The following is a 26,667-nucleotide window of genomic DNA, read 5'->3' as shown; positions in this document are numbered from 1 at the left end:
TTAAATCGCAAGTAGCATTTTGGCTAGTTAAATTCTAATATTGATAGCATTTGTCATTGCACAGGGGTTTCTAATATTTTGTGAACAAATCAAGGTAGTTAATAATATGCATGGCCTTTTTCAATTTCAGGAGGGAAGGAGGTGTGTTGTACTCTGATTAGCGAGGTTTTCTCCAGCTCCGTCATGGGGAACTGTGCTGCAACGAGCAAAGCAAGCATTTGCAGAAAGGTGGATGTGCTCACGGAGTGAACAACTGTAGGTGTTTGTCAAAAGTTATGTAAGCATTGTGTGCGGCCAGGGAAAAAGAAATATATACTTATATTTTTAAACAGCCCTTATTGGTTACAAAAAAATTGCCTGCCATCAGGCAATAACGAACAACTGTTCAAATTGTCAGTTTGTGTAGTCTGGTGGGTAAACAGCTAAAAGAAAATAATGCAGCTTTTCTCACCTGTTATATCTCCTCCTGGAGCTCTAGGTTTCTTATCAAAATCCTGATAAATACCAACACTTTCTGCAGATCCAGAATCAGATCTTCGGGTAGATTTCTGAGGAAGAGGGAAGCACTTGAAATTATATTTGCACTATTAGTTTAGAAATATTTGTTATAATAACATGAGTTGTTAAATATAACATGATGGCAGTGTAATTTTTTCTTTTTAGTTACCAACTCTGATGACATATCTTCTTTTGTCCAGAAGTTTGGTTCACAAACTATTTAAGCCACACTAGAGCTTCAGATCACCCAATTGCTTTACTTTCTACCCTTCAAGAAAGTACATTATTAAATTTTCTAAACTGTCTATGGAGTGTTATTCATTGAAAATTATTAGAGGTATAACAGTTTGAATGCATAATGAGCAGAATTTGTACCGTGGGAAAACTTCCCTCTCGGGCATGTGTTTATTTCTTGGACCGGGAGATGGGAACCACGGTCATACTAGACACACTGAAGTCACACATACTTGGTCTTCAGCACATGCAAACAACTTTTATTTATGGAAGATCCCCGGTATCAAGTTTCAGTAATGGAAAGACTGAAAACAGTGAGGGCTGTAGTACCAGCTCTTTCGCTATGCAGAGAAAGTATCTAGTGAAAGGTGACATTTCCTGCAGAGGAAATACTATCAGCTTGTGTGATACATTTGCCTGTTGTTTTATTTCAGAGCTTGTGTCTGAATCTTTATTTGCAAGTCAGAAGTCCACAGCAGTCTGCGCCCAAGAGACCAGCCACGCTGCAGCAGGAGACAACGTAAACCGTGGGGCCAGCGTGAACTCCAGGGGAGTTTCCTATCTGTATATCTCAGGTTAATAAAAATTGAAAATATCTGGTCTATTTCTCCCTATTTTTTTTTTTTAATTTGGGCATTCAAGGTGAATTCAAAGTTGAAGCATGGAAAAACAGGCTCTACCTTTATGCTACCACTGTTTAAACACTGTTCAAGAGAAGGGGAGAGAATAACCTTGGCTTCATAAAGGAGCTAAGGTGTATTTCAGGATAACGCGTCTGTTCTGTTTAAGAATCCTGTTAGGCGGGATTTTTTTCCCCCAATTTCAACTTTAGGCCATCAACATTTTTGTTAATCCTTTTATGAGTCAAATTAAAAAGAGAGAAAGCTGTTTGCATTTCCTTAGTTTCAAGTGTCCGTTCCCAACAAAAGTGATATGGAAAAGATTAAGCAAAAAACCAAACATGCTCGGAGAGCAGCTATTTACATGACAAATAGCAGGACAGCATACCTGGCTAACTTGATTTAAAGCTTCGGCTAGCAACTTCTGGTTTATTCCACAGAGGTTCGCCACCTTCTTTTGGCATTTATGATGCACATTCATTCCACATTCTAAGAAAATGTAAGGACAGTTATACAAACATCGTGAAAATACTGTCCAGTATTACAACAAAAAATGGCTGGTTTTCTATGTAGTTCAGAAACCTTCGGGGAGGAGAAAAGCAGGGGGAGGTCCCGGCTGGCCTCCTGCCCTACCTTCACATTTGAGTCCTTGCTTGACCAGGCCCCAGAGCAGACTGCCGCAGTGGTCGCAGAAGGTCGGGCTCATGTAGTTGTAAACTTTGAAGCGATGTGGCATGTCAATGTTGAAGCGTTCCTTCTGAAACTGAGGGCAGGGACAGGTTAAGCCACCTTAGCCAGAGCAGGACCAACTTCTTATAGCAAAATAGCTTGGCTATTGTAAACCAACAATTTTTATTTATTTTTTCCCCCCACCCTGAGGACTCCAGTCTTAACATCCTGCCTATAAAAAGGTGGGTACACATGCAAGCCTAACTAGACCCCTAGTGAACAACACCAAGCACTTGTCCACATCTCTCTACACCTCATCATCTACATATCTTTTAGCAGGGACCATGAAGCTACTTGCATAAAGTGCTTGGATTTAAAAAAACAAAATTTTAGACACTTAGGAGTCCAGACAATAGTGAAATCACACTTTCAAGTAGCGATGTTGTACCGCAGTGATGAAAGATAGGAGAATGCCTACAGAACACACCCAGAACCACAGGAAAATACGTCATTTTACCCTCCCATCACAATATACCACTAGGTATCTCAATATACCATGCCACAAAACACACCCAAACAAGAGGGGGGGAAAAAAACCCAGCATTTTTAGGTTGCATTTTTTTTTAGGTTGCTTGCCTGCCAAAATCCTTCTTGCTCTGTAAATAACGCCCTCGTCTAGAGGGGAAAGAAACAACTCATCGTTACTACCAAACCCCTTGCAAGGGTTTTAACTGCTGGATTTTTTTTTTTTTTGGCTTGCACGTTTCTTTCAGCACGCATTATATATAATTTTCAAGAGAAGCAGTAACTTGGTTGTGCAGCCAAATGCACTTAGCTGTTTCTATGCAAGGTTTTGTTAGCTCAAGAGTATTCAGTTACATAATCATGCTCTCTATGTTATAAACATATTGTTTCTCCTCTTACCATTGTGTCCCTGCTGTTGGCTGCAGTACCGGTACACCTCCCAATGATTTTATCAATACATTTCTTATGAATAGCAGCATTGCATTCTTCAAGACATGCACAAGAAAAAAAAGGATTCCTTCAGATAATAAATACATGGCATGAGGTGTTTGCATTTCAAAGCGTACAATGTGAAAAATGTATTCCCTTCCATCACACTATACAGACCAAAGCCTTCTCCCCCCCCACCAAGATGATCATCTTTTTAAAATAGCTTCCTCCGATTTCTCATTAGCATTATTTCTACTTCTAAACTAAATCTGCCTCCATTAGGCAACGTCACTAGCACTTGAAAACAAGTGGAAAATATTACGTTTTTGAGTTTTACCCTTTGATATGCACCCTGTTGTATTGGGTAATGCACAGAGGTCAATCCTAAGTCAAAAGTGCTGTTCAATTCAGCTGTAAACCCCATCACTAATCGCAATCCTTTTTAGAACAGGCTTCACAACTGTTCAATGTTTAGTTAACAAAACCTGCTGCGATAAAAGAGTACAACTTCTCAACAGCGTTATGTGCTTACAAGAAGAAATGCTAACTCTGATACTAAAAATTCAGGTAAGACAGTGTGGATCGTAACTAAAGTGCCTTGGGTTGTCATGCAAAACTAACATTCACTTTTATATCTATATATATAAATGTATGTGTGTGTGTTAATGGTAATCATAAGTTTTATATAAATATATATATATATATATCACACAAATATATATATATAAATATCTATAAAATGGTGACCACGCACTGTGTCATACATGTTTACAGAAGATTTTTTCCAACAGTAACTATTGTAACTACAGATTAATGCAGAAAGTAGTACAACAAAAAGGTAAAAAAAAAAAAAAAAACACCACACACAAAAAAACCAAACAACAACAACTTACGTCTACACTTGTACCCTTGCTTGTTGAGTCCCCTGGGGGGAAAGAAATAAAAAAAGATAAAGAAGGAACTCATGAAAGTATGTGTTTGCTGGACTGAAATTCTCTTTTTTGAAGTTGTTTTTAACCATGTCAGCCAATCAAGCCTTTATCTATTGGATTATTTATTCCAATTAATAAACTAGCCTGAGTTCTGCCCTTCAGAATCCTCTATCTGAAGGAGGCAAGGTCCAAAGAAAAGTTAGTATATTTTGTTAGACCAACAAACAAGGAGGAAAAACCAGAAAAGACGAGGTTTCAATCACATGGGAAGTCCTCCTTCCGATATGACTCACTATGAAAATGGTCAAAAGGGATCCAGCTTCTTGCCCTCGATGGGTCTTTACTGTGATCTTCCTATCAGACACTTCACATCTCAAAGTCTGAGCATTATGTTCTCAGATCCACACAAAGGAAAGCCATAACCAATCATGCTCTTTTGTGAAAGAGCGGTTGTTGATTACATGCCAGATCTCACTTTTGGCGCTAATTTTTGCCAATTATTTCAGTGGCAAGAACGTTCAAGTTCTGTTGTTTAATGTGAAAGACGCGACTATAGCTCTTAGGCAAGAGAATACTACTAGTAAATATATTATTTCCTTCTCGTACCACAAATGAAATTATACGTTGTGTTTCTGTCTCACTATACCCAAAGGAAATTTTCTAGTTATTTAGCCTTTAGGCATGGGGGAAGCTTAGCATTTCCTTCTTACCATACAAAATCCTTGCAGACAGAGCAAAACGTAGGTTGTCCAAAGAAGGTAGCAATGAATTCATGATTTTTGATGTAGTGGATTTTGGCTTGCTTGATAGCTCCTCTTCTGTTCATAGTTACCGTCCCCTCTCCTTCTCTCATCGACTGTTTGCAGTCTGGGGGAGGGATGGTGGGGAGAAAAGGCGACACACTTTTAACACTGAAGTCATTAGAAAGATTTGCATTGGCTTTCTTGGTTTCAAACTCGTATTTTTATTTATTTGATCTCTGTATACTGCAGACTTTCAGTCCAACAGGGGTGGAGCATAGGCACACACGAGTTCTTGGAGCTCCAGGTATTTCTCTTATAACAACTCCTGGTGTCTGACAACGCGTCCTAGCCCCACTCCCCTCTCCTCCCAGCCCTCAGGGGGTGCCCTTGAATTTACATATAACATTAACCAACACAGCAGTAAAATTCTTGGGATCTGCATCCAATTGGCATGTACAGCTCTTTCATTACAGGGTGTAACTGTTTCCACCCATTTTCCAAGGAAGCACGTGAATGGCTCTTACAGAAATGAGCCTCCTACACTGTGGTCTTTCAGCCACAACTCTATAGTCTTATTTTGAAAATAATAGGAAGAGGAGGAGGAGGTCGTGATGGAGAAAGATACACTCTTTATGGCGCAAGTGTCAAAAGAGCCTGGGATTACTGGTAATTTAACCCTAGGACATGTTTCTTCTGGGTAGAGAGCAGCTGTTGAAGGACAGTCTATCATTGGGGCTTTCCTTTTTATGCAGAGAGGAACAGATTTGTTTCCTTCACCAAGTCACCTTAACTGCAGCGCTCGAGCTTGCTGCAAAGTTATCCAAATCCAGACACTACGTACACCACTAAGCTACCTCTTCCCCTCCAGGAAGGGGATGCCTTTCTTCTCTTCAAACAGCCTACTGGGCTCCCCAAACGAAACCTCCCACTAACTGCTACATTTCGGCTCGCAGATGCCTGCGAACAACCCTGTCCTTTTGTTTAGTTCTGCTGAGCAAATATTCAGACTTCACCCACCGCGCCGCAAACGCCTCTGGGAAACCTGGCACTGAATTGCGTGTGTGCAAGGAAAACAACACAGTCGGGAGCTGGTGCTGTTTTGCACGGGCTGCTGCATGCACAGGACGCCTGCAGAAGCGCGATTTAATCAGTAACAGCAACAAAGCAGAGAACGGTTTGTTGTTTCTGCATATGTATTCTCAGGGAATACCCTGTGCAGGAGCAGACTGAAGGACAAAAACCCTCCGTAAAGTTTGTGACAAGGGGAAACTACGTTGTTAAGTGCAAAACCAACAGGATTCACCAGATGAGTAGGATACGGCTTCTCACGGTGAAGTACAATCTAGTATTGCTATTGCTGATATTGCATGCGAAATTCCCAGCGAAAACTTCTAACCGATGTATGGGAAACTGTGATGCGTCTTCCCTATCTGGAAAACTGACATTGCACTTAATAATAATATATTAGCCTGGCATCTATTTTTAGAGGGTAGCTAACAAGCTGGGCTGCATCATTGCAATTTGTACACGGGAAAAAAAAAAAGGGGAGGGGAATCCATTTCCCTTAAACATATTTTAACTGAGAGGAATCCTTGAGCCCAGCAGAACTTCAAAACCTGCTGTGAGAACAGGCTGTCTTCACCACCAACTGCCTTATTCAATACCTTTGCTCAAACCAACCGATAGATCAAAGCCCAGAAAACATTTTCTCCTGCACGCTTCAGAAAGAGCAGAGAGGTCTGGATGGCAGCTACAGATCAAGCGCATCTGAGCGGCCGCGATGGCTCTGAAACGATAGCATAGCCGATTTCAATTTACTAAGAGTACGTTTTAAAAATTACCTTTAACATGTATTGCTCCAGAAAAGGTTCAAGAAGTTAAGGCAACCCTGGACTCGACTGGGGAATAAAGGTTTTATTTTAAAGATGCAGGGAGAATTCACAATTACAAGGAATTAAATTTTCCCGCGGTGGTATACATGCACAGTGGAGACGCGGGAGGCAGGGAGGCAAAGGGGGGCCAGGATTTCCGAGGCCGAAATTCCTGCGCTGTGCCGGCACGCACACGGCCCCGATCGGTCCCGGGCAGAAGGGCTGAATCAGCAACGAGATTCCCGGGACCTCGGCAACAATTACTGCCTCCGCGCTTCTAATTAATCATATTAGAGCCAGCACACACCATTAAACATAATCTGTTTCCTTTTACTGAGAACTGCGGTTAATATTTGCCACTCGCACATTGTTCATTAAGCTGCTTCTTTAAACTTGGAGCTGATTTGACAGAAGCGCCCAGTGCTCCTTCTTGCCATATACTCATTAAGGGGCCATTAAGCGAGTTGGCACTGACGATACAGTTCTCCAGAAGTGTTGTATCCGTACATCGTATACGGGACTTAACTTCAGTGCCAGCCCTTCCAAACATCTCCGTCCTCACGACCAGCAACGTCTCGTGCAGCTGATAGTCTGGACAACGTCTGCTGAGCTACCCAAAATAGTACTGCCACAACTGTGCCGCACCGTAACAAACCCCAGGGTGAAACGTCTACAAAGCAAACCACACACCCCCAACCCACACACCTACATGGGAAGGTGTTTTCCAGTAAAGCCGTGCAATCACATTTCTAGCTGCAGATTAATGCAGATGCAAGGGACTGCTGAATTAATATCGAATCCATCACATTGTCAGAAAGAGCGTTTTCTCAGCCGAATGATTACATCGCATTTACAACTACAAGGCCCAGTCCTGGCCTTCCAGCCCTCCTTATATTTTACCGATAATGTGAAAATTCTCCCCCAACATGCCTTATCCATAGAGAAACTTGCTTCAAATCTTAATTTAGACCCATGCAATATGCAGGCTGTGTGAAGCAGAGCATCTGCAAACCTGTTATCTACCCCATTATTTTTCGCAGATGCCTCTGAAAAGTCTCAGCCCTCACGCTTGCTCCACGCGCGTCTCAACAAGCACAGAGAAAACCTTCGCATATACAACGTATATGCGCCTCTGGCTCATGTTCCTCTCCCAGAAGCCAGGTACTTTAGCAAAGTTCACACGCAAATTATTTGCCTTCTGATGCATCTAACGATGTTTTAAGGAAAGAGTTCACTAACCCTTTCTCCAGGAAGCTGAAGACGGCAAAATGGCAATTCAGAATTCAAAAACAAGACAAAAAGCGTATTTCAAAAGCCTCCAAAGCTGCTAACAGAGCGAGATAGTCGGCAGTACAGCTATCTCTGCGATGCTGGGTTTGCTTACTTGATAAGGTCATTAACTTCACTTGAATAAACGAGATCAAGCAAAGCATTGAGCGCATTGCAACTCCAAGCTACTAATATTAAAGCTGCTTTACAGAAGTATCATCTATTTTCAACACCAAAATAAGAGAATATGCGACAGAATATTATGTTATAAAATGAAAACGAGGGTCAACACACTATTCCCTTGCTTTATTTCCATTTTCTCATGCCAGAAGAAGAATTTATGGATTTCCAGGCCAAACTTATTTTCGGCTCATACGACGGAAGGCAGAAAAGTTCCTAGACAGCTCAGTCAGATCTGCAGCCCTATTTCACAGGATCGGGAAGGAAAACACCTCTAAGACTGGGAAGACTTTTCCTATCTACCACCAAATTAACTGTCCAGGCCCCAGTCTGCAAAAAGGATATACAAACAAAACGTCTCAGTGCATAGCCCATCGCGGAGCACGTTTTAATACCACCTTACTGCAAGAAAATTAATTTCTAGCAGTAAATTTGACAGTGGAGCAATAGTGCGCTTACTTCTCAATGCAGCTGTCTATGGGATGAAGGAAAAAAAAAATCCCAGTTTTCTCTAAAGATGGCAGGATGTTTGCTTTTTGGAAGGAAGGTTTGGGAATCAAAGGATTTAGTCCGCAAAACGAGCCAAAGAGAGTCGGTCACCTTTGCAAAGAGCTTGGAGATTTTTCAAACGAAAGGCACCATCTATAAATCAAAGATATTGGTAGTAGCAATACCTTCAAATAAACTGGGGAACCACTGAAATACTAGTTTCAGAGAAAAGTCTTTTTTGCCTCTATTTTAGAAACACAGCTAACGTACGGTTCTTTATGGAAAAGCATGTCAGAGCGAAAACAAAATACTGTGTGTATAGGAAGGAATTTGACCTGTCTCTAAGCTTTCAGCTGTTAACTAAAGGCTTTAGCAAAGTAAAGAATGGAAGTTACTACAAACGTTCTTGTAACGCAACAACAAACTTCTCTGCTCTAGCACTGGTAAATGGTAATTTAAACAGGGGAAACATTTACAGTAGGGATCATGAGCCAAAATCATCACCAGATTTGCCCAGTTAGCAGTACTCAGACAGTGACGAAAGGAAAAATTTTTAATTTATTCTGCTAAATAAGGAAGTACAATTATCTTTGTATTTATGGCACACAAGCATATTACCTTCATAATAACAGCTAATAGCTATTTACAGAAGGTTTTCACTTATGTCCATCTCTACTGTTTTTCATGTCTGTGCAGAGAGGAGGAAATATGTTTCAGCCTTGATAAACAAGCAACAGAAAATAATGAAGTTAACTCTGTGCACTTTGGGCTGAGAAACATTTAAGCCTCTGAATAGCTGGATTTCTGTGTCTTTTTAAATAGGTATGTTCTCGTAATACTACTGCCACATAAAGCTACCTTGCATACAAGAGCCATGAAGACCATGGAGATGAAGGTTTTCTATCATGAAGGTTCACAATAGTTTGAACCCAAACCGGAATAATACTGATGTATAAACAGAGTGCTTTCGAACTTCAGAGAAATGCTCTTAATCAGGGGATCTTCAAAGTCATACTTTTTGTTTGTGTGTTTTAAAGTTACCTTTTCATAAAAGAGACTAAAATTATGAGCGTATTTGCTGTTGCATTGCCACCACAAAGATAAAACGTCAACTCTGAAATGTCACCTACTGCACGTTACATTTTCTTTAGTAGTTTTTGCAATAACTGCTACGCAGATGGCACATACGGTACAAAAAACGTTCACAATTAACTTGTTTTTTGAGAGCAGAAGTATGTTCCCTGTATATGTCAGGAAAAAATAAATCTTTTGAACTTACATGCTTATTCCTTTGCCTTATTATTTAAAAACACACAGTATGAAAAGATGGAAGACTGACAGGCTGAAGTGGCAGACAATCCACTTAACACCCAAGAAATACAGGCTTCGTGACTTTAGGGATGGGAAAGTTTTAAGCACCAATCGAGCAAGTCATAGGGTTTGTATCACTTCCTTCAGGAAAGAATTCCACAGATGCACATATCCCAATCAAAATATTTTTTCTTATTACTGTACCTAAAGCTTCCACCTTCACAATTAACTACATCCATCTTACCTCCTAGTTTCTTTTTCAAATAGCATGCAGAGCTTTCTAACATATAGAGGATGCTCACTTCTTACATTGAAACAGCAGGACATTGACTTGATTTGCATTTTAACACTTAATCCTTCACTCATTGCTACAATCTGCTGCAGTGGTTAGTGAATATCCCAAGAAACCCAGAACCTGTTCCCAGATCCGCAAAAACATTTCCCCCCTAAGCTAGAACAAGAAGATATTTAACTTCTTTGCATCTAAAAAGTAACGGATTGTTCTTTTCTATCACGCCAAAACATGAGGACAGAGAGATTAAAGACCCTAAAGTGGCTAAAGGCAACAGCAGTACAGGGCATAAAAGCTTGTAAAAATGCAGCAATGACATTAAAAAAACCAAACCAAAACAAAACTCTACAAAAGAAAACAAAAAGAAAACCCGATGCCTCCCCACAACCCTACAAAACAAATGGATAAAATCAGAAAATTCTGCTCAGTACACCAGGTGATTTTTTGTAAGCTACGCCTTGTGCTCTACAAATGAAACGGGGAAAAAAAAGTTATATTTGTACATAACTGGCTGAAAAAAAAAAATAAAGAGTTGACATTACCTGCATCTTCTAAAAAGTACTGCACAGCCATCAGCACCTTCCCCTGAGGTTGTAGGTCAAGCTATGGAAAGAAAGATATCAAGAGTGAAGCATGTGGGGGATTGAAATTCTCAGGTATTTAAATAGCTCTTTCTAGGGAAACAAAATATATGTTCAAGCAGTATTGGATTACAACTCTGTTCGACGGCACTGCTGCGGCTAAACCAGGTGCTTTTATTCCTTTGCCTGCTTTAGCAGTATGCGGTGTTGCTTCGATGCCTACCCAAAAGCTCGGTGCTGTCATAGCTCACGTTGTCTTTGCGCGCCCTCTCCTGCAAGTCCGTTCGTTGGCTTCTATTTCACTTTTAGTAATTTCAATTTGCACAGGAACCCAGTTTTGAAAGGTCTGTGCAATGCTGTATACGCTTACTGAAAGCACAGGCTGTAGAGATATCAAATATTGTTGCCCGTCATCAGAAAAACAGTGGCATCGACAGCTTTCATTGTGCTTATCTCCTCGACCTGCGATAGATGGTTTTGGTGGCAAACCCTACCAGCCAGCGTAATTACAAAGCTCCCCGCGGCAAAGGGTAACGCCTTCTAAGCCAAGAGCGGAAGCCAGCTCCTGGGCTCAGAAAGTAACCGCTAATCCTTAAACTGCTGCCTTCATAAGAAGCAGGAGGATATTAAGCCTGAAAGAATCTGGTTCAGTCTTCACTTTAGAAGAGAGCAGCATATCACTGGGTTAATGCCAAATAACTTGGGGAAAGAAACCCAACTCGAAACACCCGTCACGGTTCCCCCATTCCTCTAGCAAGCTAGGCGCTCAGTTTTTATTTTGAAGGCGTTCTGTCCGAAAACCACCAAAAACACTTGCTTAACACAGCTTACAGACAGCAAAGACTCCTGCTAGAGCTACTACTGCTTGGCAGTCTCCGCATACGCAAAAAATAACCTTGTCGGCTATGATAATTGAACAAACTCCTCTTTGCTAGGCCCGATGGCCCTTCCGAGTCCCCATGGAGGTCACACAGAGCAAGTCTATGCTGCCATCACCTATCTGGTACCTGTTCTGTGGACAATAAGCAGAGGATTTCAGACCACCAAACTGGCTAAACGTAAACTGATTACTAGTGGTTTTAACTGCTCCTCTGAATAATCACTTTTGCCTCAGAATTCAAGCTGACATGTGAAAAAAACCCATGATGCTAGAATGTACCTGGTGAATATAAACTTTAAATATTATTAATCTAGCAAAAACTGCAAGCCCATTCAGTATCAAACACCCCTTTATGGAAGGTGTTTCCCGAGACCTGCTTGGTGAGACCAACTTTCCTGCCTGCATTATTAAGTTTAAAGCGTAGCTCCTCAGCACGCTGGTACATGTCGAATTGCGTATCTGATGCCTCCAGAGATGCTGCCCCCCGAGATGCACGCTCCAGATACCTTCCTCCCTCATCCCACTCTCCATGCCATTTTATTACTACTCCTAGCAAGACAGGGTCCAAAAGTCACTATCAGAAGCAGAACCTGGGTACTAGTAGGTGCTCTGCTAGCATTAGCACCTATTAAGACCTCCACACTTCTCTCTCCAGCTGTATTTATGAGTTTTTATTTTAATTGTCCAACTTGCTTAACCTGAGTTGAGAAAGACCAGACTAAGCCTTAGAGGCTTCTCTTTTTCTGCAAACAGAAGAAAGATGCCAAACAGATGCCACTCTACCTGAGAGGCATTTCTGAGCAGTAGATTGGAACAGCTGATTACCGTCCGCCCCCCCCTTCCAACCATAAAAAGTTCTGCTGTGCAACATAGATTTTGTTGATTTTCCTTTGCACTAACTGTACTCTGAATACAGAGATGGGCAGGTCCTGTTATTACTAAATATATGTACTTTCTGCACAGCTGCCTACAGTACAGCCTCAAGGGCAACTGGATAATTGGCAAGACTCCTCGTAGCTTTATCCAGGGCACCTATGCACCAAGCCAGAGAGCTCTCACCTCGCTCATAAGAAATCCAGATATTTCTCTCTGCACCTTAATTCTCCATTTGCAGAAATGTTGACTATTTAGGACACTTAGAGTCGCTTCCAAAAGATAGAAAGTTCTGGGGGGCACACAGTGTGCTTTACACACTGAGAACGTGCCTTATCACATTCTCAGTCCCCTTTTTGTTCCACCAAGATCTCATCAACTTTATCAAGAAAGAAGAAGGAAGAAATTGTATTTATTTAAACCTATTCAATTGGATCTGAAAGCAGAGAAAGAAGCCAGGGAATAGGATTTTATAAAGATTGCATCATTGAAATCTGAATTCATTGCAACACAGCAATTGAAGCAAAGCAACACTATGCTCAATATTTCAGATTTCTCAACTCAGGGTTTTGATCCACCCTGTCTCCTTCTCTTTCTCTGTCTCCTTCCTCTCTCTCCAAACATATAAAATCAAAAAAAATATTTTCTGTTTCCAATTCTCTTTTTTATTTGAGGTTTGCAGTTCTAATTGAAAGTCATTCACATACAACTACTTCAAAGTTGTACTTTGGGTTTACATAGTTTGATAACTAACAACTACTGGCATTTAGAATAAATGCATATTTCTTAATTTAAAACCACATTAAACTCTAACTTCTCCTCCTCTGTTATACTTCTGAGCATGACTCACAGGCTTGTACCCAGCATGACATGGGTGCAGTATGACAGATGCCACTCGGCGAGATGCCATTCCTCTTGACTTCACACACACAAAAAATTGTCTGCCTGCGTCATGAGGCACAAGGGCAAGAGAAGATACTGGGAAAACAGAAATGGGGATCAAATTTATTGATTTATTGCAGCATCAAGCCAAGTAAATGTTTTTGTACACATAAACAAACCAAATAAAGGTCCTAAAGAGGCATGCCCTGGAATCAGCTTCATTTTTCTTATCTCTGGATTAATCACAACGATCAGATCCTATTTAAACATCTGCTAACCGCTATAACAACAGTTAAGCTTTTTAAAGTAAGCCCTTAGTGTGATACACCACTACTTCACGCACTAAAGCCATAGCTTTTATTGTCAGCTCCTTGAACTTTGACAGTGAATTATCTACTTCAATAAAGTTGCTAAAATAATGGTCTCACAGCCCTGTCACACACGTCAAAAGGGACTGAGCGCTCAGTTTAAAAAAAAAGCGTAACGCGTCTGTCCAGCTTGAAAGAAACACAACCAGGTCAGCGAATTTAAGGAATGAATCGTCTCCCTTACCCAGAATTCTGCTTTGCCGTTGCCTTTCTTGCACCGCTCGGCCAGGACGGATACGCCTACAGTCACTTCGGAGAGTGGCTCTTCCGCTGCTTTCATGAGAACAATCTGAATCACCCGCCCTTCGTAAATATGGGCATCAAAGGTTGATTTCCATTCTGGGTACATGGTGGGTTTCTTCTGAACCAGCGTTTTCCCTCTCTCTGAAAGCCACACACACAAGAGAAACTGCAAAATTAAATTATGCAGAACCAGCAGCCAAATTGGACACAACACCACAAAAAAGACAATCCTCGTAGTGAAAGCTGAAGCAGAGAAGAACTTACTACTTCTTGCGCTGTGGTTGGTAAGACCGGGAAGGACCAAAGCAAGTTTAAACATAGAGTTCAGCCATTCCGGACCTGGAGGGCAAAGCTCACCCTGACGTACAGCCCACGCAAAGGCAGGGAAAGCATTAACAGGCAGCCCGAGAGCTGCAGGGACAAACCCCTTTTTGGAGCGCAGAAGCTCGTTCAGTGAGATGCATCTTGACAGGGAGTATTTGAACGGCTGCTTTTTGGCATCAATCTCCACGACACATTGTCTGATCACAGCGAATACCTACCGCTAGAAGATAAATTAAGATACGTCTTATGCGGACCTAGTTTAAATTGAAACGAGTGGCTGAGAGATGAAAAGCTCCACGTTTCATTAATCCAACTCTAAGGTATAATGACATTTCACTTCTATTCATAAGCCAGCTGCTCTCATTAGCATTGCACTTTCTCTGCCACGATTACTACTTTTTAAAGGATGTTACAAGGTCTTATTTTTCCTCTCTAGCACATGCAGACCTTTCTTAGTCAAAGAATAAGGAAAGGTTGAAAGGACGTCAAAAAAAAAAAAGTCTTGTTCAATAGCCATTCTTTGGCAAGTGTTTTTCTAACTTCTGCGCTGCCTCCCATAAGAGTGTCTCGACAAACTCCTTCCTTTGAGTCTTTCAGTGCTTCACTATTCTTATCAGACAGCTTTTTTCCTAATACACAACTTCAGTCTCTCTTCTTACCAGTTAAGCTAATTTCTTCTTGTGTTTACATTAGGAATAGAAAAATAGAAAAGAGCACAAGATCAATGTGCTATTTATAACAAGCTTTAGTGTATGTCTAGACCTCGTTTTCTTCTTCTAAAAATCATCCAAAATGACACTGCCTCCTCATCAACCATATCCAGTTTTTCACTGTGACTCTAGTATATGATGTCCCCTCCCCAGTGTTTCTCTGCAATGTTGCTTCCTAGCCAATTATTACCCATCCGTGCTCAGGTAGCTGAATATCATTTTGTACATTGTGCACAGTTTCTACTATTTATCAGGGTCATTTGCTGCAGTAAAAGCACTAAGTGCCTCTCCAGCTTTGAATGATCCATTTCCTCCCCCAAGCGTGTATGTAATCTGCTCCTACACTATCAAGGCAGTAGCAAAACTGATTAAAGAGCTGTTGCCTGCCCCAAGAAGCTACGCAGTGCGACTTGTTTCTTCCAGTCAACAGCAGAATTTGCATTGACGCTGATGAAGGAAGAATTAGATGCTTATTATCTAAATATCTTCTTGGAAGCGGAATGCAAAGTTTGCATTCGTTTGATAGTAACCTGTTTGATGCGCTCCGCTCGTCGTGCTGAGCTGTCCAAACAGTAGAGAACAGGGCCCTTATACTTCTTTATTAGGGAATGCCTGCCAACAACAACATCACAAATTACAGCTTCGACAAGTGGGCGCGAGTCTGCTTGCCAAAAGGCGCTCTGAAATGCTCACAAGCAGCCACCTGAAGACCTCCTCCATTTCACAGCAAAGTTTAGTGTTTCTCCTCTGCTCTGTCAAAAGCTTTTAACCTCACATTTGGAGAACTTTGCAGGCAGAAAAACTTAAATTCCTATCTGTCCAAAACGACTTCCTGAACTTTGTACTTGGTATTCTTAACTATGGAAGTATTTGGATATATTACAGAGAAAACATATATGGAAAGCTCAAAAGACAATTTAGAGATTGCTACGGTTGACAATAAATGAGGTGGGGAATCAAATCCAGGCTGTCTGCACAGCAAGGCTTTTCCCCTAGCCTGTTTTTTGGATTGCTAAAACCAGACCTTTTCACCAATAAGGCATGCTTTAGGAGGCATCGTTTGGAAAAGAAGAAATCGCAGCTATTTGTAGAACCTTTGACAGTGATTCAAGGTTTGCAGAAGCAGCAGCAGCTCACAGAGGAGTTGATAATGCTCTTTGTAAGGTTTTTAGAGTGGGAGAGAACTATTCCCACACGTTCACAGGACTCTCCCTATTCTCATGTCCCAGTAACAAGGATTTTGATTTGTTACTATAAGCATTTTTCCCCTATGTAGAGCTGAAAGAAGCCATCTGAATTTCGAGCAACAATTTGCAGCCTGGCCATGCTGCTTCAGTAGCTAAAATCGCACTCAAGACTCATCACAGATCATACTGTCTATCTGCAAGTTAACACACAAGTGCCAGCAAAGAATAGCCTTTAAGAAGAATACTGGTCTCATCCCTCCTGCATTCAGGCCTCCACTGTCTGTCTGCTAATATCATTGCCTTCAAAACGCTTTGCATGTTTGCAAATTGGTTTAATCCCTAATCACTAGGCAAATGACTTTCTTCTTCCTATACAATAAGCTTTTTCTCACTCATGTTTCAACATGCAAATCCAACAAAAGTTATTCCAGATCCTGTTAAACTGATAACGGGAGCAAGTTTATTTTCCTGGGAGCCCCTATCAGTCACCACTTTGAGACTGACAGCACAGCACCCTTCTCCCCCATTTTCCCATACTTCAAATATACATGCAAGCAGAGAGGACAAAAGTTAGGATAATTCTACTGTCAACAGGAGACGAAAGCTGGAAAAAAATAAAGTGGATGTATTTAGACCACTTCCACCACTCCACACACATGCTGGCAGCTACAACACTTCAAAAACCATTTCTTCAGTGGTTCTCCCAAGAGTCTAGGAAATTGCTTCTCTGGAACTTAACCTAGTTGCTTGACGGCCATGTTTTCTGGAAGGGGTCCTGTGCCTCATGCTTCAAGCCTCAACGCAGCCTTTACCTCAAAGATAAGGCCAATCATGCTGTGAGCAAGACAAAAATAATCACCCCATTCCTGCATTTGTCGATGTTTCGTGAAGCCCTGGAGACAGAAAGTGGGATTAGATGGGCCTGGTCTAATCCAGGACAGCAATTCCTAGGCTCATCCTTCTCAGCTACAGTGATGCATTCTAGCTGAACATCAGAAACTATAATAAATGTTTCAACCCTTTTCCATGAAGCAGCACTCTTTGAAGGCTGAGAGGGGTCCAGAATAGCCACGTGGGAACAAGACCCGGAGCGCAAGCCGTTCCAAGCCAATAACTCTACCAAAATGCCTCAGTTACAACAAAGAACTAAATTTCTCATTAATAATTGTCCTCTGAGTCAATAAAGATCATTTACTGTCCTGTGTTTGAGAAGTGAGTATGCTCGGGTATTCTCAAACCTGCCGCAGATGGCACCCCATCACCGCGCTCCCCCCAAGGGCTTCTGCAAGTGCCCTCTGTCTGCTGCACAGCTGGAGGGAACAGTGCTTTACAATTTGCAAACCTCCATCATGCAAAACTCACTCCTCACCATAACGACCCATGCAAAAGGCACGTTTCAACTGCTTCCCCATGTATTTTGGGAATAGTTGGGTACGGGTGGTGAACTAGGAGGTTAAGAAGCTTAGACTTCATCCTACCACGTGGTTGGCACCCTGGCTGCAGGACAGCAAAGCACAAGGAAAGACGCCTCGTTTCAAGGTGGGGTTACAGACAGACAAAAATCATCATTATTTCTCCCATTCTGAAAGAAAAGCTTTTGCGGAGGTGTTTGGCATGGCAGAAACAGCAGGACTCACATCCAGCCAAGCCTCCCCATTTGTAACCTCACCTGTGGTCAATGCCTCCTTCATCTTGATAGCACAGAAAGGCTGTAGCTGTTCCCCTTGGTTCTGCACAGGTCCCAGTTCAAAGGAGTTGAAGGATATCCGTAAGAAGGGGGCCATTGCTCACAACGGTGCTGATGCACACCTGAGTGGAAAGGGGTAAACATAAATCCTACAATGAAAAACCTGGCCTGAGACATGTAAGAAAAGCAATACACAGTTCACGGTTATCACAGCCCATACAATCCACTCTCTTAAGTTCGCAAGCCTTGCATGTAACTTTGAGATTGCTAGCCTAAAGTAAAAATGGCACGTACTGCAACCAAGAACATCACAGGTGCAGTCGAGGACTGAGTCTAAGACATCCCTTTAAACGTTAACTCTAAGCAGTCGTTGTGCCTTTGATTAATTAGTCCATTTTTAATCAACAGAGACACCACTCATTAAAAATAATACCACAAATACATAAACCTTCTTACCAAACAAGCAGTTCACAAACTATGAGACAGATTGTAACTCAAGTGGTCAGACTACGCACATCTTTTAACACATCGACGAGCCTTTGATTTCTTAAACGCGTTTTTTTTTAAAGCAACAAAAAATTATCAGTCCCTTGTATGACCAAACAGAGGGGGTATAATTAAGTATCATCTGGTATATCAGCGTTTAGAACTATATAACAACAGGGCTTTCTTTTTTGAGGCAAAAACTAATGTTTCCAAGAAAACAGTCACTTGTTAGCACAGGAATGCTGCTGCAATCAGCCAGGGAACGAGGGATGCAGGGAAGAAAGGATCAGGAGAAAAAAGTTAACAATGTCATAGGAAAAGATGACAGAAAAAAATTCAAACCGGGCAGAGCTGGCCTTTTTACTGCAGATTTTTAAGACCCCTCAGTCAAGCAGCCCTGCACATCTGTGCGTTTTCGGTTATATAGCGCCATTAACGCTGAAGGCAATTAACATTCCTCTTAGCTCTCTCAAGGCTCAGCACGGTTATTTAAATCGTTATTTAGATCGTGAAATCCGAGTTTTTGCAACAAGACGCAGTACAGCTTCTGCCAACTTTATTTGCATACCGTGTACTCTCCCTGTGCGGAAACCATTCTTAATAAATGGAAAAATATTATGACTTCCCAAAATGTACTGAGTTAGTTTTTATGAACTGACTGTTTCCCTACCTCCTTTTCTCTAGAGCAAGACAAAGTTAAAAAGCAGGTTTAGGATTACTTGGCGCCATCGGTTATCCCGTTGAGCAACTAAAAAGCCTCTCCTGTAATTCAAATTCCCGCAGCCTGTCATCCAGAAAAAAAATAAGGTAACAACCTTCTGCACTAATCCAACGGTTAACGGAGCTTGGAGCTCCATCTGATGGGATTCGGGACTGCGATGAGCTCGCAAGGAAAGAAAAACATACAACTTTTGCAAAAACTAACACATACCATCCGATACCTCAACGCCCTACTTTGACGAGCGCAGCATAAACACGACGCTCGTCGAGAGCTTTAACGAGGAACATATTTTAACTGCTCAAGAGACCTTGCGCTTGCTACACGCATAAGTGACTAGCTAGGTAATTTGGCAGCGCTGAATCACATAGAGTTACCACTCAGCACGCGGGTAAAGAAAGCCAGATTTCATAGTCTTTCACCTCTGGGGAAACAGGTTAAAGACAAGCTGGGAAGGCCAGCACCTCGCTCCCACTGCAAAGCTCATTTGACAGGATCACAGGATAATTCAGGTTGGGAGGGACAGCCCAGCTGCAAAGCACCATTTCCAGTACATCTGCCACTACCCAAAAAAACGGGAAATATTGACCAGGCTAAACTCATATTTGCACCAATTTCACCCAGACTGATTCAAGTTAGTATTAGTCCTGAGACAGAACACAAGGCTCGCCATTTGACGTTTACGTCTTTATCTCCAAAGAGAGAAAAAACAAAAATAGGTACAAAAAGTATGCATTTTGAATAATCCCACAACGTTCCTTATTTCTGATGAACAAGTACAAAAGCTGCTTTGAAGGTCTCATTTCCAACTCTGCTTCTCAAAACACTGATCTTTGTTTCTGAGCAGGGTTATTTGTTTTAGTTTTCTTAGTACTTTGCTTCGCTGCAATCTCAAACTCTCACACAAAAACGCAGGGCTGAACACAAGCAACCAGAGCGTTAGGGAAAAAAAACCCAGCAAAATCCCAGAAACTCTGATTATGTTCAAATGAGCTCAGTCAGTTCAAGGTCACCGTCAAAACCAGAAGATACCTTTTTGCTTTTCCATTTACCAAAAAATCTCAGCACCTTGCTTTCACATAACCAAGCACCCTTTCCTGCCAAATTTCTCTGCCGTCATAAATGATGCTTTTTTCAGAAAGGTTGAGATTTTAAGTGGCTTGATGCAAATTCTCACTGCACTCGCTAGACTTTACTGGGATGCAAGGAGGTGTGAAAGGCGGGTTTGGATTCCCTCACAGGTACGCTTTCCAAGCCTCGGCTCTGCTAGGATATTACAGCGAGCTAGCTGACATGTATTGGCTGTATTGCTGTAAACAACAGAAACCTACCCCGCTAAAACTGCTTTTGGCAGCGGAAACTGCAGACGCAGAGATTCACTTGAATTCAACAAGGTTTCTCCAAAGCCCTGCTGAACGCAGTCATCCAAAGCTGCATCACATCTGAAAAGCGAAAGCATCCGATGCAATACACACGTAATTGCATTTCAGACAACAGAAGTCCCTCTCTAGTCTCCTTGACTTGACTCCAGAAGCGACAGAACGAGGGCTGACTCTAGTTTTAAGAGCTTCGTGCATCAAGAACGGAACCTGCTATAAAACACCAGCTATGAAACGAAGCACAATTTACAACCTACTCGCACGATCTGTATCGCGGCTATGAAATATTAAAGCCAAACTGCTTTCCCCAAAGGGTTTGATTTTATCCAAACCAACTGGTGGAAAAATTGAAATGCAAACTCCAAAAATACTGCCTGCAAATCTAAGTTACGGGCTCAGTACCTCAAACAGTTTTAAAGTCATGTACAATCTGGGAAAAACGGCTAGGGGAAAAATCTGTTAGCACCATTACTCTGTATGAAGTACCTGCTGATGGCCACACTGATTCGTAACACAGACACGCTTGGACGCTGTCCAGCCTAACGCTCATTTCATCACCAACCCCTGACATGCCCTATTGCAAGCAAAAGCTAAATTCTGCACTATCTGGAAGAGATATGGAAAAATCCACAATAGCTTCCATCAGGTTTTAAAGCTGCACACACAAAAAGGGTCAGGTCTTCTCCATGCTGTCCCACAGAAACCCTTGAGACTGCATGAAACAACTGCTTTCCGCCAACGAAACAGACTGCTGTTCCCTCAGCTCCCCTGCTGTCCCACCAAAAGGCTGGAAAAGGTGCTTGCTATGGAGGTTTAAAACTCCACGGAGGAGAAGAGAAGGGTTCTCCAAGACACAAGACTGAACTCACACGTTGCATATAGGTCCCTGCAGGAAAAGCAGAATTCTCCAGAGCTACAGGCTCTCCAAAATATTCTCTTCTGCCCCTGCGCCAGCATCACCTCCTTTATCTAGGTTCAGCCATTTGTCATCGACAGTCTAATTATACCAACACAGATGAAGTGATACGATCAAAATGAGGTGGAGATGCCACACACTTCACATGACTTCCCCCCGCCAGCCACACTCCTATGTTTTCCCAGCTTCAAACACCACTGCAAGTCCAAAAAAATTTACCAGAGCTCATAGATGCTACAGAGGGCTCTGTGGACCCACATAAAAAATGGGAGGTCCAACTCCGAGAGGTCTGGCCTATTCACTGACTTGCACTGAGCAACAGAACTGTAGCTATAAATTTAATGGAATCGGTGTATGTGCAGGAAAGGCTGAAGAACTAAAGGCTGGGCCTGTAAAATACACGGACCAAAATACTCAACGTTTTCATCAGTGCTATAGAAGTTTGCCCACAGGGAATTTCTTGTTTTAATTGCTGCTGTTCCTGCTTAGGTTAGAATCACTCCTCTGATTGCAGATTTCTTTAAGGAATTGTTGAGGTTTTTTAAAATTAGTATTATTAAAGCATAGCCACATTTTTAGCCTTTCATTTCGACCTCATACAGAGCACTTCTACCCCCAAACTGCTTTCGACAGCAAGCTTTGATTTTGAGTTTCTTTACATCTGCCAAGGCATTAGGCCACAGCACGCTTCAGGGTGAAGTGTCTGCTGATAGGAGAAACCCGGAGGAATTTACGTTTTCTATAAATACTTTGAATTACTCCTCAGTTCAAAAAATTGTTTCAGGTTTTCCAAATGGTGTTCTCCATAACAGGTTTGGCCCGGAGGAGGTGGGAAATCAGGACGAGAAGTATGTTTGAATTTAAAAGCATCGCACTGCCATACATTTTTCCTAGGTACTGGGACACTCGTGTAATTACGTCACTGGAAAAATAGACCTCCACGCAACTTAAACAGCGCATGTTACTATCTTCTCGAATGCAATATATCTGACTTCTCTTCGTTACCTCTTCTGCCTACTTTCCTAAGTCCTTCTCCTTGTTCCCAACTTGTTAACCACAGATTGCTTCTACTTGAATAAAGCCTAATAAGTATTGAAATCGGAACAAAACTTTGTACCAATTATGCATTATAGGCCACCCCCTAATTACAGTTACAGCATTGAAGTGTAGTACTCTTCTGGTGTGTAAGATTCTTTAGCAGAAGCATTACCCAAATTGCAAAAAGACTCTGAAAGCCAAATTATACTTGTACGAGAAACTTGCACCATGTAGATAAGATGCTATCCTGCAACTTTCTTGTGCTTTGAAACATTGTTCACCCCACAGACGACGGAGAACCTGAGCTTCCCCACTCGGATCTTGCACAGTGCATCCCACTTTATAATCCTAAAAATAACCTAAAGCCAGAAAATGAACGCTCTTCCCCTCTCCTTTCCATGGGTAGTGTATACTGGTTTCCATTTAAATTATATTCCTAATATACAACCAACCTCCAGAAAGAAAGAAAAGGCAGCTCTGTTATTTTAGCTGTAACAAAGCACACCAGTGTTTATCAAGTAATATAACACAGTTTGTTTGTTTGCTTGTTTAAAGAAAGCTTGCTTTCTCCCATTACACTGAAAAACACACCTTTCGGCATGCATCTGCTGGGGATGCTACGTCTATTAGCTTGTTGCTCAACAGAAAAAAAAAAAACAAACAAAAACAAACAAACCAAAAAATCGTCTGACCTTAAGCTGCAAATATGAATTTGTCATTAAAGCACTGCTAAAAAAAAAAAGTGTAAAACAAAGTAGTAGCGAAGCACGGATGACTCCACTGACCGCATTGGGCAGCGTGCAGTGGCGCTTGCTGTCAGCCCTTGCGACTTGTCTTGGTACGTGCACCTAAAGTCACGACAACGCCGAGAAACTGCAGCATCTGTCTGCCAGACCCAGCTGCTGGCATCACTTTCTTATTCGCACAGCGGAGCGAATGATGGTCCAAGAGATCTGCGAGCGCACCGAGCCAGACGGCATTCCCTTTGAAATATCTTAAATAAAAACCAGTTAAAATGATTAACATCGTCATATTTTTATTGACAGTCACGCTCTAAGGCCTCGTTTTCCAGGATCAAACATTTAGAAGTAAAACGGTGATTATCTGAACACACCGTGCTTACTGTTAGGCTTGATCCTGACGGTTTATAGTAGCTAGCCACAACATGTTGAAGCAAAGATACTGTTTTATATTTATATGGAAGCTACAGAAGTATAAGAGTAGGTGAGACAAGGATATCAGGGCAGGACTGATCAAGGTGCGACCTTCTCCTGGGAACTGTTTTATTTACTTCAGTTATTAATTTGATGCTTTCATCTGTCCGTCTATGGAAGCCAAGAGCGATAGTGAGAAACACTAAGCGTCCCAGCATCTGTTCTGATAAAAACTTAAGGAAAAGGTTTTACCAACAAAATAAAAGTAATTTTAAAATCAGAACTGCTAGATTATATGAAAGTAAAATATATCCATTAGGAAGTGTTTTTAAAATGCAATTACATTCACAAAACCCAGCATGGAAAGAACATCTTTAGAACTGCTCACCAGGGCATGACGTCTCCACCCATCACCTGTAATTTCTGCAGCAGTATTTCAAAAACGGGGCGTCTTTGTAAAAAAAACTAGAATAATCACACGAGTGAGAAAAGACAGGAAACATAACACCATGTTTTATTCAGGGATAAACGTATTGCCAAATGTATATGAAGTTTTTGCCTACTTGACAACTTAAAAATGAGAATTCTCTGCTGAACTCTAGTGTAAATGATACACCTTACGTTTTTGCATTTGCTTTGTTTTTTAAATAGTGCACGCAGAGCAGTTCAGAGGGTCCTTTAAACCTAGCTTGAGAAGAAACGTAGTTACCATTCCCTTCTCCCCCCATCCCGTATTTTGTTTCAAATCCTTCTGCTCTCGCTGGTTTAGGACAAGACCAGAAACAGAAACAATGACGTAATAACTCCCATTACTTGTGTCGCCACAGCACAGAGAAAAATCCATCGAGCTGTAAGTCATGAAAGGAGAGATGAGTCTTCCTCTCATCCTGCTCTCCTTCCTACTTCTTGGTTGGCCAGAAGCAATTCTGAGAGTTTCCACGTCTGATTTGTGTGTCCAACAGCTCCCCCAGGCTGCCTGAATTTCTGGCTGCCTTATCAATTGTAACCAACTTTCTCAAGGGCAGAAAAATTACTGATGCTTTTCCTATGATTATTATGAGAAACTGTTCAAAATGTGAGCAGCAGAAACCTTTTCCTAAACAGACAGGCCAACGCTTTAAACCTTGGGAGAACCAACTGCTGAGAAGCTTCAGCAGGAGGTAGTTAGCACGCGAGTAAAAAAAGATCTCAAGCAAAAACTTGGCTTTATTTTGTTTTATTTTTAAAAAGACATGCAGCCCAATTTATATGGGCATATGATTAGACCAGTAACAACAGCTGACTCTTCTTAAGCGCTTGCTTCATGTACATTGAGCAAGACAAATCTGGATTTTATACTAAAAGATCAGCAAGTTGAGGAAATTTCGGAATTTTTGACACAGCAGGACAGGCTGTTACATAACATGTTTTCCAAGACTAAAATAAAATAAAAAAAATTAAAAAGCATTTACACTAAATGTCCTTTTTTTTAGGAAATGGAAAGGGAACATTTGGAGTGCCGAAGTTGGCTTTTTTGGTATTGCACAACTACTTCTCAAGGAGCAGTGGGGGCAGGAACATATATCTCTATCTATATAATCCCTGAGGTCTCTTGCCTCTTGGACTAGACAGCAGATGAAAAGCATTGTACGCTATTTTGCACCTTTACCAAAAATCAGGTCTGAAACAAAAGCGCAAGAAAACTCTCTTCGCTAAAAACAAGCAAGAGAAGAAAAGCTGCCTGAAGTCCAACAACTTTGCCCGTTATTTGCGATAGCGCAAGCTGATAGCATTTGATAAGGAACAACTGCAGCAATGGGGAAAGGTTAATACAACGGGCCAGTTGGTCCGGTGCTAACGGCGCTCTAGGTGAGCCAACGATTCACAAATGGCATTCTGAAATAAGAGGATCTCCAGACACGTTTGGGAGGCAAACCATGCTCTCTCTCGGCACGCAGGACTTAAGGCTAATCAGGAACCTTCTTTTTTTTGGACAGGGAAAAGGGAGTAAGTTGAGGGCTTTTTGGCAGCCTCAAAACACAGCCCCCTCCACGCGAGGGGGGAATCATACTAGTAGAAAGGGATGCAGCGACACATGGTCCTCCCTGCCTTAACACACTCTAGATCCAAGCTGTCCCCCAGTTTGGGCTCTGGGCACCCCAGCAGCTGCGGACATCTCCTGTGGTTTTAGGCCCCGAGGAGCTCTGGTCTCCCACTTCCTCTCCAAGGTTCAAGGAATACGTTGGTATTTAGTCAGCACAACTAAATTGCAAAACTACGGTGAGTTTATCATGGGAACACTGGTTCTCCAAAGAAACATGTAGTTCTGCAAAAGGGTTTATCGACTTTTTTGAAACAGCCAGTAAGCTGGGAAAGTTGAGCTGCTCACGGAGCAGAATCCAGGCTTGTGTACGCTATTCCTGCTCAGAGCTCTCACCGTAACCGAAAAACAATTCGGCTTTTAGTATCAGTGCTGTTGTCCTCCCAAGCTTAAATAATTACAGAAACAGCTATTAGCTCACTGTCTCTATGCATAATTAGAGATCTTCATATCATATGGCCTCCAGGCTTGCACTCCAGTGATTTCTGAAGAACTCATTTGGCTCCTGTCCCACTTCCGTGAAAAGCCTCAGAATTATGTTATTCAACAAGAAAAAATGGCGCTGGCAAGTAATCAAGATATTAGGATTAAAAATATTATATGGAGCTTTTAAGTTCACTCTCTTCAGCAGGTTATTCAAAATACTGTAGTAAGCACAAATAAGTAGGTCTGCCATATAGCCTCCTATTCTGCTCTTTGTGGTAAGTAGATCTCATCTCATTTATTTGAGATGTCTCAATTTTAATAACTCCTCAGTTCTTCCATTGCCAATTGTCACTTGCCAGCTGCCCCCTTTCCCCTGCCCAGCTGCGGCTACGCAGGCAGCGGGATGAGCAGCAAACACTTCTGCAAATTTGCAAAAACAGGCGTCAGCCAGAGACGGCGGTGGACTTCCGGAGGCTGCTCTATTTTAAGATGGTGCATTAAACCGTATTCACTTCTCAGAGCAGCCTTCCCGCAAAGCGAGAGCCGGACAAGAAAGCAGCCGCCTGGGTAAAGGCAGGGATCCACACCCAGGCATCCTCCGCCGGCATCTCTTAACGGAGGGGTTACAAACCAAGCCCGTCCTTCAGCTCCATCCTCGCTCACACCGAGCGTT

General features: G+C 41.9%; 1 protein-coding gene across 8 annotated transcripts in view; it reads right to left on the bottom strand.

Annotated features, from left to right (window-relative positions):
- Positions 1 to 26,667, bottom strand: part of PRKCD (protein kinase C delta) — a 61,394-nt gene that overhangs the window by 8,997 nt on the left and 25,730 nt on the right. For 6 of the 8 annotated variants that reach the window (XM_068907235.1, XM_068907238.1, XM_068907239.1 and 3 more), the window contains 9 exons: positions 17,780 to 17,919; positions 13,831 to 14,030; positions 10,605 to 10,665; positions 4,618 to 4,774; positions 3,869 to 3,900; positions 2,946 to 3,031; positions 1,986 to 2,115; positions 1,741 to 1,841; positions 452 to 548 (listed from right to left, as the gene is read on the bottom strand). In XM_068907235.1, the coding sequence (XP_068763336.1) occupies positions 452 to 548; positions 1,741 to 1,841; positions 1,986 to 2,115; positions 2,946 to 3,031; positions 3,869 to 3,900; positions 4,618 to 4,774; positions 10,605 to 10,665; positions 13,831 to 14,030; positions 17,780 to 17,894 (979 nt within the window). In that variant the 5' untranslated portion in view covers positions 17,895 to 17,919. Of the gene's footprint in view, positions 1 to 451; positions 549 to 1,740; positions 1,842 to 1,985; positions 2,116 to 2,945; positions 3,032 to 3,868; positions 3,901 to 4,617; positions 4,775 to 10,604; positions 10,666 to 13,830; positions 14,056 to 17,779; positions 17,920 to 23,119; positions 23,324 to 26,667 lie in introns of those variants that run through there. The other 2 variants (XM_068907240.1, XM_068907241.1) reach the window with 2 other exon arrangements.

This window comes from Struthio camelus, chromosome 14 (genome assembly GCF_040807025.1).
Source record: "Struthio camelus isolate bStrCam1 chromosome 14, bStrCam1.hap1, whole genome shotgun sequence".
NCBI lineage: Eukaryota > Metazoa > Chordata > Aves > Struthioniformes > Struthionidae > Struthio > Struthio camelus.
Note: the sequence above shows the minus strand (reverse complement) of the source record. Positions and strands in the feature narration are given on the sequence as shown.